This window comes from Trachypithecus francoisi, unplaced genomic scaffold (genome assembly GCF_009764315.1).
Source record: "Trachypithecus francoisi isolate TF-2019V2 unplaced genomic scaffold, Tfra_2.0 Lachesis_group0, whole genome shotgun sequence".
NCBI lineage: Eukaryota > Metazoa > Chordata > Mammalia > Primates > Cercopithecidae > Trachypithecus > Trachypithecus francoisi.
This window is the reverse complement of record NW_022681453.1, coordinates 97,282,074-97,296,741: the sequence shown is the minus strand read 5'-3', so window position 1 is coordinate 97,296,741 and position 14,668 is coordinate 97,282,074. Positions and strand designations below refer to the sequence as shown.

General features: G+C 34.4%; 1 protein-coding gene across 6 annotated transcripts in view; it reads left to right on the top strand.

Annotated features, from left to right (window-relative positions):
• ZNF654 (zinc finger protein 654) overlaps positions 1-14,668 on the top strand; it is a 90,347-nt gene that overhangs the window by 40,754 nt on the left and 34,925 nt on the right. For 5 of the 6 annotated variants that reach the window (XM_033211581.1, XM_033211580.1, XM_033211584.1 and 2 more), the window contains one exon: positions 14,584-14,665. In XM_033211581.1, the coding sequence (XP_033067472.1) occupies positions 14,584-14,665 (82 nt within the window). Of the gene's footprint in view, positions 1-6,453; positions 6,553-14,583; positions 14,666-14,668 lie in introns of all 6 variants that reach the window. The other variant, XM_033211585.1, reaches the window with a different exon arrangement.

Below are 14,668 nucleotides of genomic sequence, written 5' to 3'. Positions count from 1 at the left end.
GGACACAAACAAATGGAAAAACATTCCATGCTCATGGATAGGAAGAATCAATATCGTGAAAATGGCCATACTTCCCAAGGTAATTTATAGATTCAATGCCATCCCCATTAAGCTACCAATGACTTTCTTCACAGAATTGGAAAAAACTACTTTAAAGTTCATATGGAACCAAAAAACAGCCCTCATTGCCAAGACAATCCTAAGCCAAAAGAACAAAGCTGGAGGCATCACACTACCTGACTTCAAACTATACTACAAGGCTACAGTAACCAAAACATCATGGTACTGGTACCAAAACAGAGATACAGAGCAGTGGAACAGAACAGAGCCCTCAGAAATAATACCACACATCTACAACCATCTGATTTTGACAAACCTGACAAAAATCGGAAATGGGGAAAGGTTTCCCTATTTAATAAATGGTGCTGGGAAAACTGGCTAGTCATATGTAGAAAGCTGAAATTGGATCCCTTCCTTACACCTTATACAAAAATTAATTCAAGATGGATTAAAGACTTAAATGTTAGACCTAAAACCATAAAAACCCTAGAAGAAAACGTAGGCAATACCATTCAGGTCATAGGCATGGGCAAGGACTTCATGACTAAAACACTAAAAGCAAGGGCAACAAAAGCCAAAATTGACAAATGGGATCTAATTAAACTAAAGCGCTTCTGCACAGCAAAAGAAACTACCATCAGAGTGAACAGGCAACCTGCAGAATGGGAGAAAATTTTTACAATCTACCCATCTGACAAAGGGCTAATATCCAGTATCAACAAAGAACTTAAACAAATTTACAAGAAAAAATCAACCTCATCAGAAAGTGAGTAAGGATATGAACAGTGTGGTGATTCCTCAAGGATCTAGAATTAGAAATACCATTTGACCCCGCCATCCCATTACTGGGTATATACCCAAAGGATTATAAATCATGCTGCTATAAAGACACATGCACATGTATGTTTACTGCAGCACTATTCACAATAGCAAAGACTTGGAACCAAACCAAATGTCCATCAATGATAGACTGGATTAAGAAAATGTGGCACATATACACCATGGAATACTATGCAGCCATAAAAAAGGATGAGTTCATGTCCTTTCTAGGGACATAGATGAAGCTGGAAACCATCATTCTGAACAAATTATCGCAAGGAGAGAAAACCAAACACCGCATGTTCTCACTCATAGGTGGGAATTGAACAATGAGAACACTTGGACACAGGGTGGGGAACATCACACAGCGGTTCCTGGGGTGGGGTGGGGAGAGCAGGGAGGGATAGCATTAGGAGATATACCTAGTGTAAATGATGAGTTAATGGGTGCAGCACACCAACATGGCACATGTATACATATGTAACAAACCTGCATGTTGTGCACATGCACCCTAGAACTTGAAGTATAATGAAAAAAAAAAAACTTTATTATGACAATTTTCAAATATACTTGAAAGTAAAAGTAGTAGAAGCAACTATCACCCAGCTTCAACAGTTACCAGTATATTGTCAATCTTGTTTCATTTCCCACTCCTTACCCACTGCTAGTTATCTTTTTTTTATGTAAAGCTTTATTAAACAGTATAAATTCCATATAATTCACCCATTGTCAGTTTATAATTCAGTGATTTTTTGGTAAGTTTTATAGAGTTACGCAACCATTACCACAATCCAGTTTTTCATTTTTATTGCCCTAGAAAGCTCCCTCATGCACATTTGCAGTCAGTCCCCAGTGCCTACCCAGTCCAAGGCAACTCCTGCTCTGCTTTCTGTCTCTATAGAGTTGTTATTTCTAGACATTTCATATAAATGATATCATACAATATGTAGTCTTTTGGATACTTTCACTTACAGCAAGTGAAAATACTGAAAAATAGTTTTGTGAAATAGTCATGTAAAATAGTCTTTTAAATGACTATTTTTTGCTTAGAATAATGTTCTTGAGGTTTACCTATGTTATAGCATTTATCAGTAGCTCATTCCTTTTTTTGCTGCATAGATTCCAGTATATGGATATATTACATTTTATTTGTGCATTCAGGAATTGATGGCTGCTCAGATTACTTCCAGTTTTGGGCCATGAACATGTGTGTATGTGTTTTAATGTGGCCACATCTTTTCATTTCTTTTAGGTAGATACCTAGGCATAGAATTGTCAGATGTATGATTAGTTTATGTTTAGCATGTTGTAAAACTGCTACTCTATATCCAAAGTGACTGTACGATTAAAATTCTAACCAATTTCCTATCGAGGTAGCAGTTTCTTTACATCTTCACTAACAACGTTTTTATCTTTTTCATAATAACCATTCTAATGGTTGTACAGTAGAATCTCATTTTAGTTTTAATTTGCATTTCCTCAGTGCTGTCATTGGTAAGCATCTTTTTGTGTGCTTTGCTATTTACATTTTCTTTGACAAAATCTATCAATTTTTTGGCCCATTTTTAAATTGTATGATTTGTCATCTTACTGAGCTCTAAGAATTCTTTATGTATTCTGGATATACACTCTTTATCAGATACATGAGTTGTGATTTATCCCACTGTATATCTTGTCTTTTCATTTTCTTATTGGTGTCTTTTGAAGTTTATTGCTGGTTTTAAGAAATTTGGTTGTAATGTGTTTTGTGTCGTTTTCTTCATGTTTCCTGATTTTAAGCTTCTTGGATCTGTGGGCTTATAATTTTTGTCAACTTTTGGAAATTTCCTCAAATAACTTTTTTTAGAAACCACTATTATGTTTTCTTCAGGGATGCTACCTGAAGGGGAACAACAGCTGTCCTGCAGCTCATTAATAGCTCTAATTGTTTTTTGTCTTTCTCTTTTATTTTAAATAGTTTTCTATTGCTATACCTTTGTTTTTCCATTATATATTATCTTCTATAATGTCAAATTTGCTGTTAATACCATACAATGTATTCTTCATTTCAGACATTATGTTTTTTATGTGCAAAAGCTTGATGAAGTTCTTTTGTTTCTTCCATTTATTTACTTAACATGGTTAATCTTTTCTCTACCACTGGGGTTCACAAACTATGGCCCATGGGCCAAATCCTGAAACAATATCTGGCAATTCAGTCTCTACTCTAAACCCAATATAATAGTGCAAGAATTTGAAGCCAGTGGTGCACTGAATGTCATGATAGCAACAACAAAACCCATATTCAGTTTAACTTCTGATTGGTTTTACCCATATGCTCCACAATAAAGCCCTAGCAGAAGAAAAGACATGCTTCTTTCTAGGCATAAATGCTGTTTACCTCAACCTCTACTGTCTTTTTTTTTTTTTTTTCTTCTTTTTTTAAATAGTAATTTCAACTTTTAGTTTACATTCCGGAAGTATGTGTGCCAGTTTGTTGCATGGGTATACTGCTGAGGTTTGGGATATGAATGATCCCATAACCCAGGTGGTAAACATAGTAACCATTAGTTATTTTTTAAATCTTACCCCCTGCCCCACTAGTAGTCTCCAGTGTCTGTTGTACCATTTTTATGTCTATGAGTACAAAATGTTTAGCTCCTACTTATAAGTGAGAACATGTGTTATTTGGTTTTCTGTTCATGCGTTAATTCACTTAGGATAATGGCCTTATATAATGAAGCCCAGCTTTCAAAAACCAGAAATTATAGACACATTAAAAAAAAAAAAACACTATTAAGAGATAAAGCAATCAGTAAAGCCAGATCCAGATATAAAGGCTATTGTGGAAAAGACAGAATACATTTGAGCAGATTGGAAATTTCGGCACAGAGATGGAAACGTTAGGGAAGATTCAAATGGAAATTCTGGAAATACACACAGTAACAGATGAAGAATGGCTAAGACCTTCAGATTCCTTAGCAGACTTAATGCAGCTAAAGAAAGAATGAACCTTGAATATAGATTCATAGAAATACCCAAACTAAAAGGCAAGGAGAAACAGTATAGAGTGTCTAAGAATTTAGGAAAATCTAAAACTGTCTACTAGAATCTCAGAAGAAGATAAAATGAGGCAGAATAATGTTGACAAAATAATGGCATGAATTTTCTTAAAATAATGAAAAGGATCCAACTACAGAAACTAGAACACAAGTAGGTCAAAGTAACAAGAGAAAAAAAGACATTATCCAAAGAAGAGTGAAGATAATGTGTAGCAGACATCTCTTCAGAAATTGCAAGCCAAAACACAATGAGGTGACAACTTTAAAGTGATGAAAGAAAAAAGAACTTTTTTTTTTTGAGATGGAGTCTTGCTCTGTCTCCCCGGGTAGAGTGCATTGGTGCCATCTTGGCTCACTGCAACCTCTGCCTCTCAGGTTCAAACCATTCTCCTGCCTCAGTCTCCCAAGTAGCTGGGATTACAGGCGCTCGCCACTATGTCTGGCTAATTTTTATATTTTTAGTAGAGACGGGGTTTTGTCATGTTGGCCAGGATGGTCTCAAACTCCTCACCTTAGGCAATCCACCCGCCTCGGCCTCTGCTGGGATTACAGGCATGAGCCATCACACCTGGCCAGACTTTCAGTTTGAGAAAATATATTTCTAAAGTAAAAGAGAGAGATGTATCTAGAGAGATGTATCTAATCAAAAACTGAGGTAATTCATTTCTGGCAGGCCTGAACTACAAAAAAAGTTAAAGGGAGTTCCATAAGCAGCACCAGATGCTAGACAGAAATTTGGATGTATCTAAGGAAATAGAGCTGAAAATGGTAAATAAAAACTGAAGATAAATATCAAATTAAATTTTTCTGATTTTTAAACACTGTAAAATATAACTGATGGTCTAAAGCAGGGGTTGACAAAACAGTTTTTAAAAGGGCTATTTTAGACTCATGGACCCTAGTGTCTCTGTTTGTAAACTCAACTTTGCTCTTGTAGCAAGAAAGCAGCCATAAACACTACATAAATGAATCGGTAGGGTTGTGTTTCAACACAATTTTTATAGAAACTGGCAGGCAGCCTATGGGCCGTATATTCCAGATGCCATGAATAAAGCAAAAATTATAATGAAATATTATTGGTCTGTAGCATATTTAAAATCAAATGAATGACAAAAATAGCACATAGGTTATTATACCTAAAGCACCATAATATTATTTGAGATTAGGCTGGGATTTTTAAAGACATACATATTTGTAAACTCTGGAGTAACCGCTAAAAACAGGTGGATGTGTTAAGCCAAGGTGGACACTAAATGGAATCTTAAAATTGCTCAGTCCCAAAGAAGGTGAAAGAAGAGGTCAAACGGAACAATGAATAAACAGAACAAAGGAAGCTATTAAGATGATAGGTTTTCATCTAAGCATATCAAAAATTACATAAAATTTAGCCAGGCACGGTGGCTCACGCCTATAATCCCAGCACTTTGGAAGGCCAAGGCGGGCAGATTACTTCAGGCCAGAAGTTCAAGACCAGCCTGGCCAACATTGTGAAACCCTGTCTCTACTAAAAATACCAAAAATTAGCCGGGTGTGTTGGTACACGCCTGTAATCCCAGCTACTCGGGAGACTGAGGCACAAGAATTGCTTGAACCCAGGAGGTGGAGGTAGCAGTCAGCTGAGTCATACCACTGCACTCCAGCCTGAGCAAGAGAGCAAGACTCGATTTCAGAAAACAAACATAAATTACATAAAATTCAAATGGTCTGTGCCTATTAAAGATAGGAATTCGGTTGACAGAAAAGCAAGGTCCAACTAACAGATAACATATCCATGCCCCCATGCCCTTTTTTAGATAAACAGATACATACATTTTTCCACCCTGCTTTTTTTACTTAGTATTATATCTTGGAGATCACTCCACAGTGATACAGACTATTCCAAATTCATTTTTTACAATTTGTAGTATTCTGTGGATTCTATGAATTCTATTGTGTTGATGTAGCATAGTTTAGTCAATTTGTCCTCCACTGGTATGCATTTGGGTCGTTTACATTCTTTTCCTGTTATAAATAGTGCTACGGTTAATATTCTTTTGGATACCTCTTTTTGAATTTTTGCCAGATTTTGGGGGTAGGTTCCTATATTGTAATGTTGCTAAATATGCCCAGTGTTCCTTCCATAGCGCTTGTACCATTTTGCATTACTACCCACAAAATCTGGCCTTGTATATACCTCTGACCTCATCACAATTTATTCTGTCAATCTTTTAATTTTTTTTTTTTTGACTGAACTAATAATGAGAAATGGCATCTTGGTGTATTTTTAATTTGTATTTTTCTTATTGTGACTGAAGTTTGAATATCTTTTTTTCACATCCTTTGGTATGCTTTATCCCCCCAAAACTCATATTGCAATTTAATTGGAATTGTAACAGCATTAAGAGGTGGGACCTTTGAGAGGTGATTAGGCCATGAGGGCCTGCCCCCTCATAGGTGGGATTAATGCTGTTATAAAAGGGTGAGTTTGGCCCCTTTTTGCCACTTGGCCCTTCCACCTTCTGCCATGTAATGATCTAGTCTTCCTCCTCTCCAGAGGATGTAGCATTCACCGTACCATCTTCTCGGAAGAGAAGGGCCTCACCAGACACTAAACCTGTTGGCGCTCTGATGAGCTGCCAGAACTGGGAGTCAAGTAAGTTTCTCTTCATTATAAATTACTCAGTCTCAGGTATTCTGTTACAGCTGCACAAATGGACTAGGATGTTCTTGAAGACCATTTGTGTTTGATTTTCCATGAGCTATCTGAGTATATGTCAATCCTATTTCCTATAAATTAGTTGGACTTTTTCTTCTCATTATTGTTATAGAGATATTAAGTTCTTCCTGTGGTGTAAGTTAAAAATGTATATTTTTTCATTTATCTTTTTTTTTTTTTTGGAAGACAGAGTCTCACTCTGTCGCCCAGGTTGGATTGCAGTGGTGTGATCTTGGCTCACTGCAACCTCCACCTCCTGGATTCAAGCAATTCTCCTGCCTCAGCCTCAGGAGTAGCTGAGATTACACATGTGTGCAGCTATCCCCAGCTAATTGTATTTTTTGTAGAGACAAGGTTTCATCATGTTGGCTAGGCTGGTCTCAAACTCCTGACCTCAATTGATCTGCCCGCCTCGGCCTCACACCTCAATCCCAGAGTGCTGGGATTACAGGTGTGAGCCTCTGGGCTCGGCCCTTTTTTTCATTTATCTTTTGCTTTGCATGTGATATTAATCTGTTTAATGCTTTTTTAAGCCATGTAGATTTTTAGAATGTAATTAAAATATATTAATGTTCCCCTATTGCTTCTGAGTTTCTTATCATAGCTAAGAAACATTTCTCAGTAACCAAGTTATATAAGGATTTTTTTTCTGATATTTGTGCTGTATAATTTTTAACATTTGGCTGTCCAGTATGAAGAAGTGAATTTTTCCCTGATTTGAGATGAGATGCTGTTTTTTATCATAAACTAAATTTTCACATACAATTGTGGTGTCTTTTTGGATTTTCTATTTTGTTTCATTAGCCTATTTGTCTGTTCGTGTGCCAACACAATGTTGATTTAATTATAGAGGCTTTACCAAATGTAATATTGGCTAGTCCCTTTTCATTTCTCTTGTTGTTTCATGTTTCCTAGATACTCAATGTTGTAATGAAATTGTCTGCCCCCAGAAAAACTTGAAGATACTTTTACTGTATGTAAATGTGTAAATTAGTTAAGGGGAATTTAGCTCTTAACTTACTGAGGGATACACTTTATATACTTTATCTTCCTCCGGTAAAATGACATTGGAACACTAATGCTGAATGAATGCTTATATGTTATTGATGTCATGTGTTTTTGCTCTATTTTTGAAGCCCAGATGAGATTATTTTTATTAGTACTTCAAATTGCCAAAATTCTTTAGCCTATATATTTACTGATTTGCATCTTAGACCTTTCTTTCCAATTTAATTTCCCATGTTTTTGTAAACAATCTATATCTTCCTCTGTTTATCCACTGCTCTTTATTGGTATTTTATAGTTTATTATGATTAGCTAGATGTATGATTATTTTATTTATCTCTGTTCGCATTTTCTGGGCTCTCCTGAATCTATGGATTCGGATTTTTCATCAGTTGTGAAAAATTCTTGTCCAGTTAATGTCTTAGCCACATTTCTTATTTCCCTTTTAGAACTATGATTAAACATGTGTACTCCACCTCTGTGTTCCTTAATTCTTGCTTCTTGTGTTTTCCATCTCTTTTTCTTTCGGTAGGTACTCTGGATAATTTTTTCAGTGTATCAATTTTTTCTTCAGGGGTATCTAATCGTCCATAAAATCTGCCTACTGACTTTTAATTTCAATGATTTTATTATTTCTGGAAGCATTTTGACTACTGATAATTTTACCTTGTTCTTTATATTTTCAATGTCATCATTTCTTAAACTATATAATACCCTTATTTTGTATTCTCTATGATTTTAATAAAGTCTCTGTGACTAATGTTCTTTTGGCCTTGTTCATAGTGCTGTGTTTCCTTGTATGTTGTGGTTTTTATTGTTCTTATCATGATTATTTTTGTTTATATTGTGAGTTTGTATTGTCTAGAATAAATTTATCTGTGGTAATTGAAGCCTGGATTGAAAGAATTTGCAATTTGTTTTTGTCAGGTGCCTGGAGATATTACTAGCTTGGGACCAATATTAACTAAATTCTTCGCTTGAGAATATTTTGACCATGTAGGTATATGAATTCAGGTCACAACCTACAAGAGAAGATTTTCAAAGTAGTTTTTTTTTTCTTTTTCTACTTAGCTCCAAAGTCCACACTGGCAGTTTTCCTTCCAGTCTAGAAATGTGGGGAAGAATATACTGGTGTAGCTATTTGAATTTTTAGCCAAGGCAAGCTCATTTTAATTGCTTTCAGAGGGAGAATCATTAAAGGTACCTAGTGATTCATACTACGGAAAATACAATGTACAGTTTCTTTAGTTTTGTCCGTACAGTAGTCTCCCCTCATCTGTGGATTCACTTTCTGTGGTTTGTTACCCATAGTCAACTATGGTCCAAAAATGTTAAATAGAATATTCCAGAAATAATACATTTTAAAATTACAGGCCATTCTGAGTAGCATGATGAAATCTCACACCATCCCAACTAGGATGTGAATTATCCCTTTGTTTAGTGTATCTACACTGTACACGCTACCTGCCCATTAGTCATTTCGTAGCCCTCTAGGTTATCAGATCAACTATCATGAGTATCACAGTGTTTGTATTTAAGTAACCCTTATTTTACTTAATAATGGCCCCAAAGCCAAGAGTAGTGATGCCGGTAATTCATATATGCCAAAGAGAAGCTATAAAGTGCTTCAATTGAAAAGGTGAAAGTTCTCAACTTCAGAAAAAAAAATTGTATGCTGAGGTTGCTAAAATCTCACAGTGAGAACAAATTTCCTATCTCTGAAATTGTGAGGGACAAAGAAATTCATGCTAGTTTTATTGTCCCACCTCAAACTGCAAAATTTAAAGCCACACAGTGTATGTTAAGGTGCTTAGTTAAGATGGAAAAGGCGTTACATTTGTGAGTGGGAGATATGAACAGAAACATGTTCAAATTGATGAAAATTGGGTTAGGTACTATCCGTGGTTTAAGCCATCCAGTGGAAGAGAAGGGTCTGGTAATATCCCCCTGTGGATAAGTGGGCACTTGTGTGTGTGTGTGTGTGTGTGTGTGTGAACAAAATGTTAACTTTTTCCTCCCTCAGTAAAGATGTTACTGAAGAAAGTATTTTGAAGATTAAGTGCATTGGAATAGTTGAGTATGTCAATGTTACCCACAATCAAATGCTCTTTGTTACTGTTAAGTAGGACTGAATAGAAATTTATGTGAGATAACAAAACTTCAGTTAGTATATATAGAAAAGTTGTTAAAAGTTGAGTGGTTTAAATAAAATGTGGGTAAAAGTTTATTATATTTATTGTTTGACTCACGTAGAGTAGACCTAATTTTCCTTTACTTAAATTGGTTAAGTGGATTTCTTTTATTTGGATAGTTAAGTATCATATCATAGAAAATTTAGTGGAATTTTCCTATGGTCAATAAATGCACAAATCTTTCTTGTATTTTAGTGTTAAAATTACTAATATGCTACAGAAATCCAAAAAAGAATAATAATTCTGGTTATCACTATCAAACACTCTATGTCTGTCTGTGTGTTTTACGGAAGCCTGGTACCTTATTACCATTTGTAATACAGTCATATGCCACAGAATGACGTTTTGGTCAATGACTGACCACATACATGACAGTGGTCCCATAAGATTATAAAAGCGTACTTTTACTGTACCTTTTCTGTGTTTAGATACACAAATACTTAACCATTGTGTTACAGCTGCATATAACATTCAGTATACAAATGTGCTGAACAAGTTTGTAGCCTAAGAGCAATAGGCTGTATATCATATAGCTTAGATGTATAGTAGGCTACACCAGCTAGGTTTGTATAAGCACACTCTGATGTTTGCACAATGACACAGTTGCCTAAGGATGCATTTCTCGAATGTATCCCTTTCAGTAAGTGATGCATAACTGTATATAGGAAAATATGGTCTGAATTCCTAGCATCCAAATGACAAAATCAGTCTGTTTCATAAATAGGGACTTTAGTAGTACTCTAGTTATTTGCTTGCATAGCAAATAGGAAGATACTGATTGATGAAAGGCAAATAAGTATGATTATGTATCATAGATTTTTTCAAATTCAAAACATATATCATTTAGCATGTATTTGTCCTACTACAAATTATGTTTGTCTGTATATACAGTTGACCTTTGAACAATGCAGGGGTTGGGGTGCTGACCACCCTCCCCCATGCAGTCATATTCACATATAACTTTTGACTCCCCTAGAATTTAAGTACTAATAGCCTGCTGTTGGTAGGGAGCCTCACCAATATTATAGAGTATTGGTGCACACACAAGTTGTATGTTATATGTATAATACACTGAATTCTTATAATAAAGGAAGCTAGAGAATAAGTGTTATTAAGAAAACTATAAAGAAAAGAAAATATATTCATTCTTCATTAAGTGGAAGAGGATCATTATAAAGGTCTTTATCCTTGTTTTCATGTTGAATTTGCTGAGGAAGAGGAAGAAGAGGGGTTAATCTTGCTGTCTCAGGGTTAGCAGAAGTCTGAGTTTGTTTATAAGTAGACCTGCACAGTTTAAATCCGTGTTATTCAAGGGGGAACTGTAAATCATTGTGTTTGGGAATATCCTGGATAATTATTTCAATTTAGGTAAATGAACTGTACATAACTTATAATTTGGACTCAAATTTTTTATAAATGTATAAACTATTAACATATTAAAACATGGTAAAAAATGTATTAAACACATTTATTGTAGAAACATATTAAACATATTCAACATGAAAAACTGATAAATATGATACAATAATAAATTTTTGGAAAGAAATCTTTTGATGAGTTTAATCAGATATTTTTAAAAAACTTTATAGTTTAAAAATAATTAGTCTGTTACATTTCAACAAAACTGACATATGTATAGCTGAGCAGAACAAACCTCTGAAGATCTTGTGGTTCCTTATAGATTGTTGAAGAAAATCTGGACGGTGACATGTTAATAAATCATGGTTGTACTATGTTATTAATCAGCAAATACCTGTAGCACTAAGTGCCAGGAGTTATGCCAAGTGCTTTTCAAGAGGCGGTTACTAATATTATTACTTGTGTTTTATAAATAAAGAAACTGAAGTATTGAGATATTAAGTAACTTGCCCAGGAATACTCATCAATTAAGTAGTGGAGCTGAGATTCAAACCTAAACATCTAGACCATGGGTCTGTAAAGGACCAGATACTAAATATTATAGGCTCTCTGCCTACAATAGGTCTGTGTTGTCACCGGTCAACTCTACCACTGTGGTATGAAAGCAGCTATAGTCAATATGTAAATAAATGGATATGACTGTGTTCCAATAATACCTTATATATTGGCACTGATCATTGTATTTCATGTAATTTTCACCCACCATGAAATACTATTCTTTTGACTTAAAAAAATTTAAATATGGCTAACCATTCATATCTCATGTACTGTACAAAAACTGGCCTTCCTCGGGCCAGATTTGGCCTGTGAGCAGTAGTTTACTAGCCTTGCTGTAGGCTGTTACTTCTTATGGGCTTCTACTTTATACTATTTTGGACTCATTCAGTCTGCACCCTACAGAGTTTTCTTCCATTAGGAGGGCTACACAAGTTGATCTCTGAACATTTAGTTGATTATTTATACAGTCAATAGGAAATACAACAGGTTGGAAACAAGAGGTTTCTAATTCTACATATATTTCAGTTTCTTATAGTAATTTCAGCCTTTTCTTACTTCATAAATACTTGCTGTCTTCCTTAAAACTTCCTCTAAGGAAAAGGTTTGATGTGTTTTGCCTTTATTTACTGTTACTTTGCATGTGGTTTTTCTCTCTTTAATATCATTATCATGGAGTTGGACCATGTTATTTAGGTAACTGGTAGTGGGGCATGCACACTACCATCTGTGCTTTAGATGGTACAGTCCAAACAGCAGTTTGTAAAGTTGGTGAGTAGTGGGTTCATTTCTGTTTTAGGAACATAATAACTGCTGTGTTGAACATGGATTTTGAGTAAGTATGGAATGTCTAGAGTGGAGGTCCATTAGATGTTTAAAGATGAGATAGATGTGAATTAGTGCTTTGTTACTAGAAATAGAGAAGATTCCAGAGGTACTTTTTGTTGGGCTTGTTTTATACTTATTAATAGTAAAATGAAAACTTACAAAAGGATTAATAACAAAAAATAATTCTGCCTTTCATTTCTGACCCCTAGTTCTTATTTGCCCTTTGCAGAGTCAGTTGCTTTGCTGGATATCCTGCTAGATAGTCTGACAATGTACAAACTTTATGTATTGGTGTATATGTTCCCTCCACCCCTTGACCCCTCACCTCCATTCCCATTTACACAAAGATAATGTAATGAATATATATCTCTGTGTCTTTGCTTAACAATATATCTTGGAATTTTTTTATTCATATAGATGTAGCTATATTCTCACTAATGTTCCATTAATATTTGTATTATATTTCATTGTATGGATATATTTAATTTACCTAGTACCCTATGGTAGACATTTCCAGAATTTTTCCAGTTTTTTGCTACTATAAACCATTTGTAATGTATATTGTTGTTTATGTCTTTGAGCTTATATATGTATATTTCGAGGATGAAATTTCTATAAGTAGAACTGCTAGGTCAAATGGTATGTGTACCTTTTAAATTGTGATAAGTAGAGGAACATTTACATTCCCTCCAACAAGATTATCAAGTCCTGTTTCTGTACACCAAAGCCACCACAGAATACATCATCTCTTTTATTTTCATAAATATGAGAGGGGAAATGGTATTTCATCTTTATAATTTTGGCCTGACAATGAATAAGAGCATGTTTTTCTATTTGAAAAAAAAAATCCACTTGCATTTATTTTCTGTGAAATATTCTCTTGCAGTTTTCTACTAGGTTATTGACTTTTTATTTTTTTTTAACCTAACTTGTAGAAGCATTTAAATTAAGGAAATCATCACATAATCTTTCTCCGTGTTATCAGTTTGCTTTGGACTGGTTTTAAGTTTTTTGGTCTGTTGATATTTTAAAATTTGTAGTAGTCAAATTTATAAAAATGTCAGGTTATGGAGTATGGTGATTGTGCTGTAAGTGTGTAACTTTGTAATATTTAGGTCTTTTATATAATTTTAAAAGCACATATATTCTCATAGTTATATTTTATAATTTTAGTCTATTAATGATTTGATTAAAAGCAAAAACCATTTATTAAAAAAACAACTTCAGGTAGTTACACTTGAGGATTCTGCTAGATGAATTAAGATCTAAGATTTAGAGGGATTTGTCACTTGTACTACTTTAGGATTGCTAAACAATAAATAATTTTATAATTTTCCATGCTCATGATTAGGAAATCATTCATGTTCTTTTCTTTATGAATCATAAATTATTAAGAGCACATATTTAGTAACAGTATTTCCAAATGATTTATTTAAAAATGAGGAACTACAGAATTTGAGCAATCCTGTTATGAGTGGGATAATCAAGGTAAGCTTAGTGTGAGGAACCATGTGTCATTTATTAGATATAGTTGTTAGTATATGCTACAATAGAAATGTTGGCCAAGAGTTTTATGGTGATTCTCTAACTTATGTTTTTGTGTTAATTTTATACAACTCTTATATCACCCTGAAAAAAACGAGATTTCGGATTTTCTCTGGAGTCCTATTATATTACGGTGAAGCCGGACTTTGGGTTCATTTTAGATCATCCTTCCATATATAGCTCTATCATTGCTGTGACCTTGTATGCCATTAAATTGTATTGCATTGTGGTCATTAGTAGGCATGAGTAATATAATTGTTTCATTCTATAGTTCTAAAACTGAAGTATATTTCTTTGTATTTTCCTTGAAGGCACTTCTTTTAAAATCTTACAGAAAACATAATATGAATTCTGGTGATCAGTACAATTTTTTTAAACCAAAAAATTTTAAGTCAAATATTTGATAACTGTTACTAGTTGATAATCTTTTATTTGGAGCAAAACTCAAAGAAAGCAATGAAAGTTATTCACTTATTCTTTCTAGGAGTTTCTTTGAGTTGCTGCTGTTCTTTGGAAGAGATGAGTTTTATGAAGAGCCCTTAAAGGATATTCTTGGATCATTCCAGGTA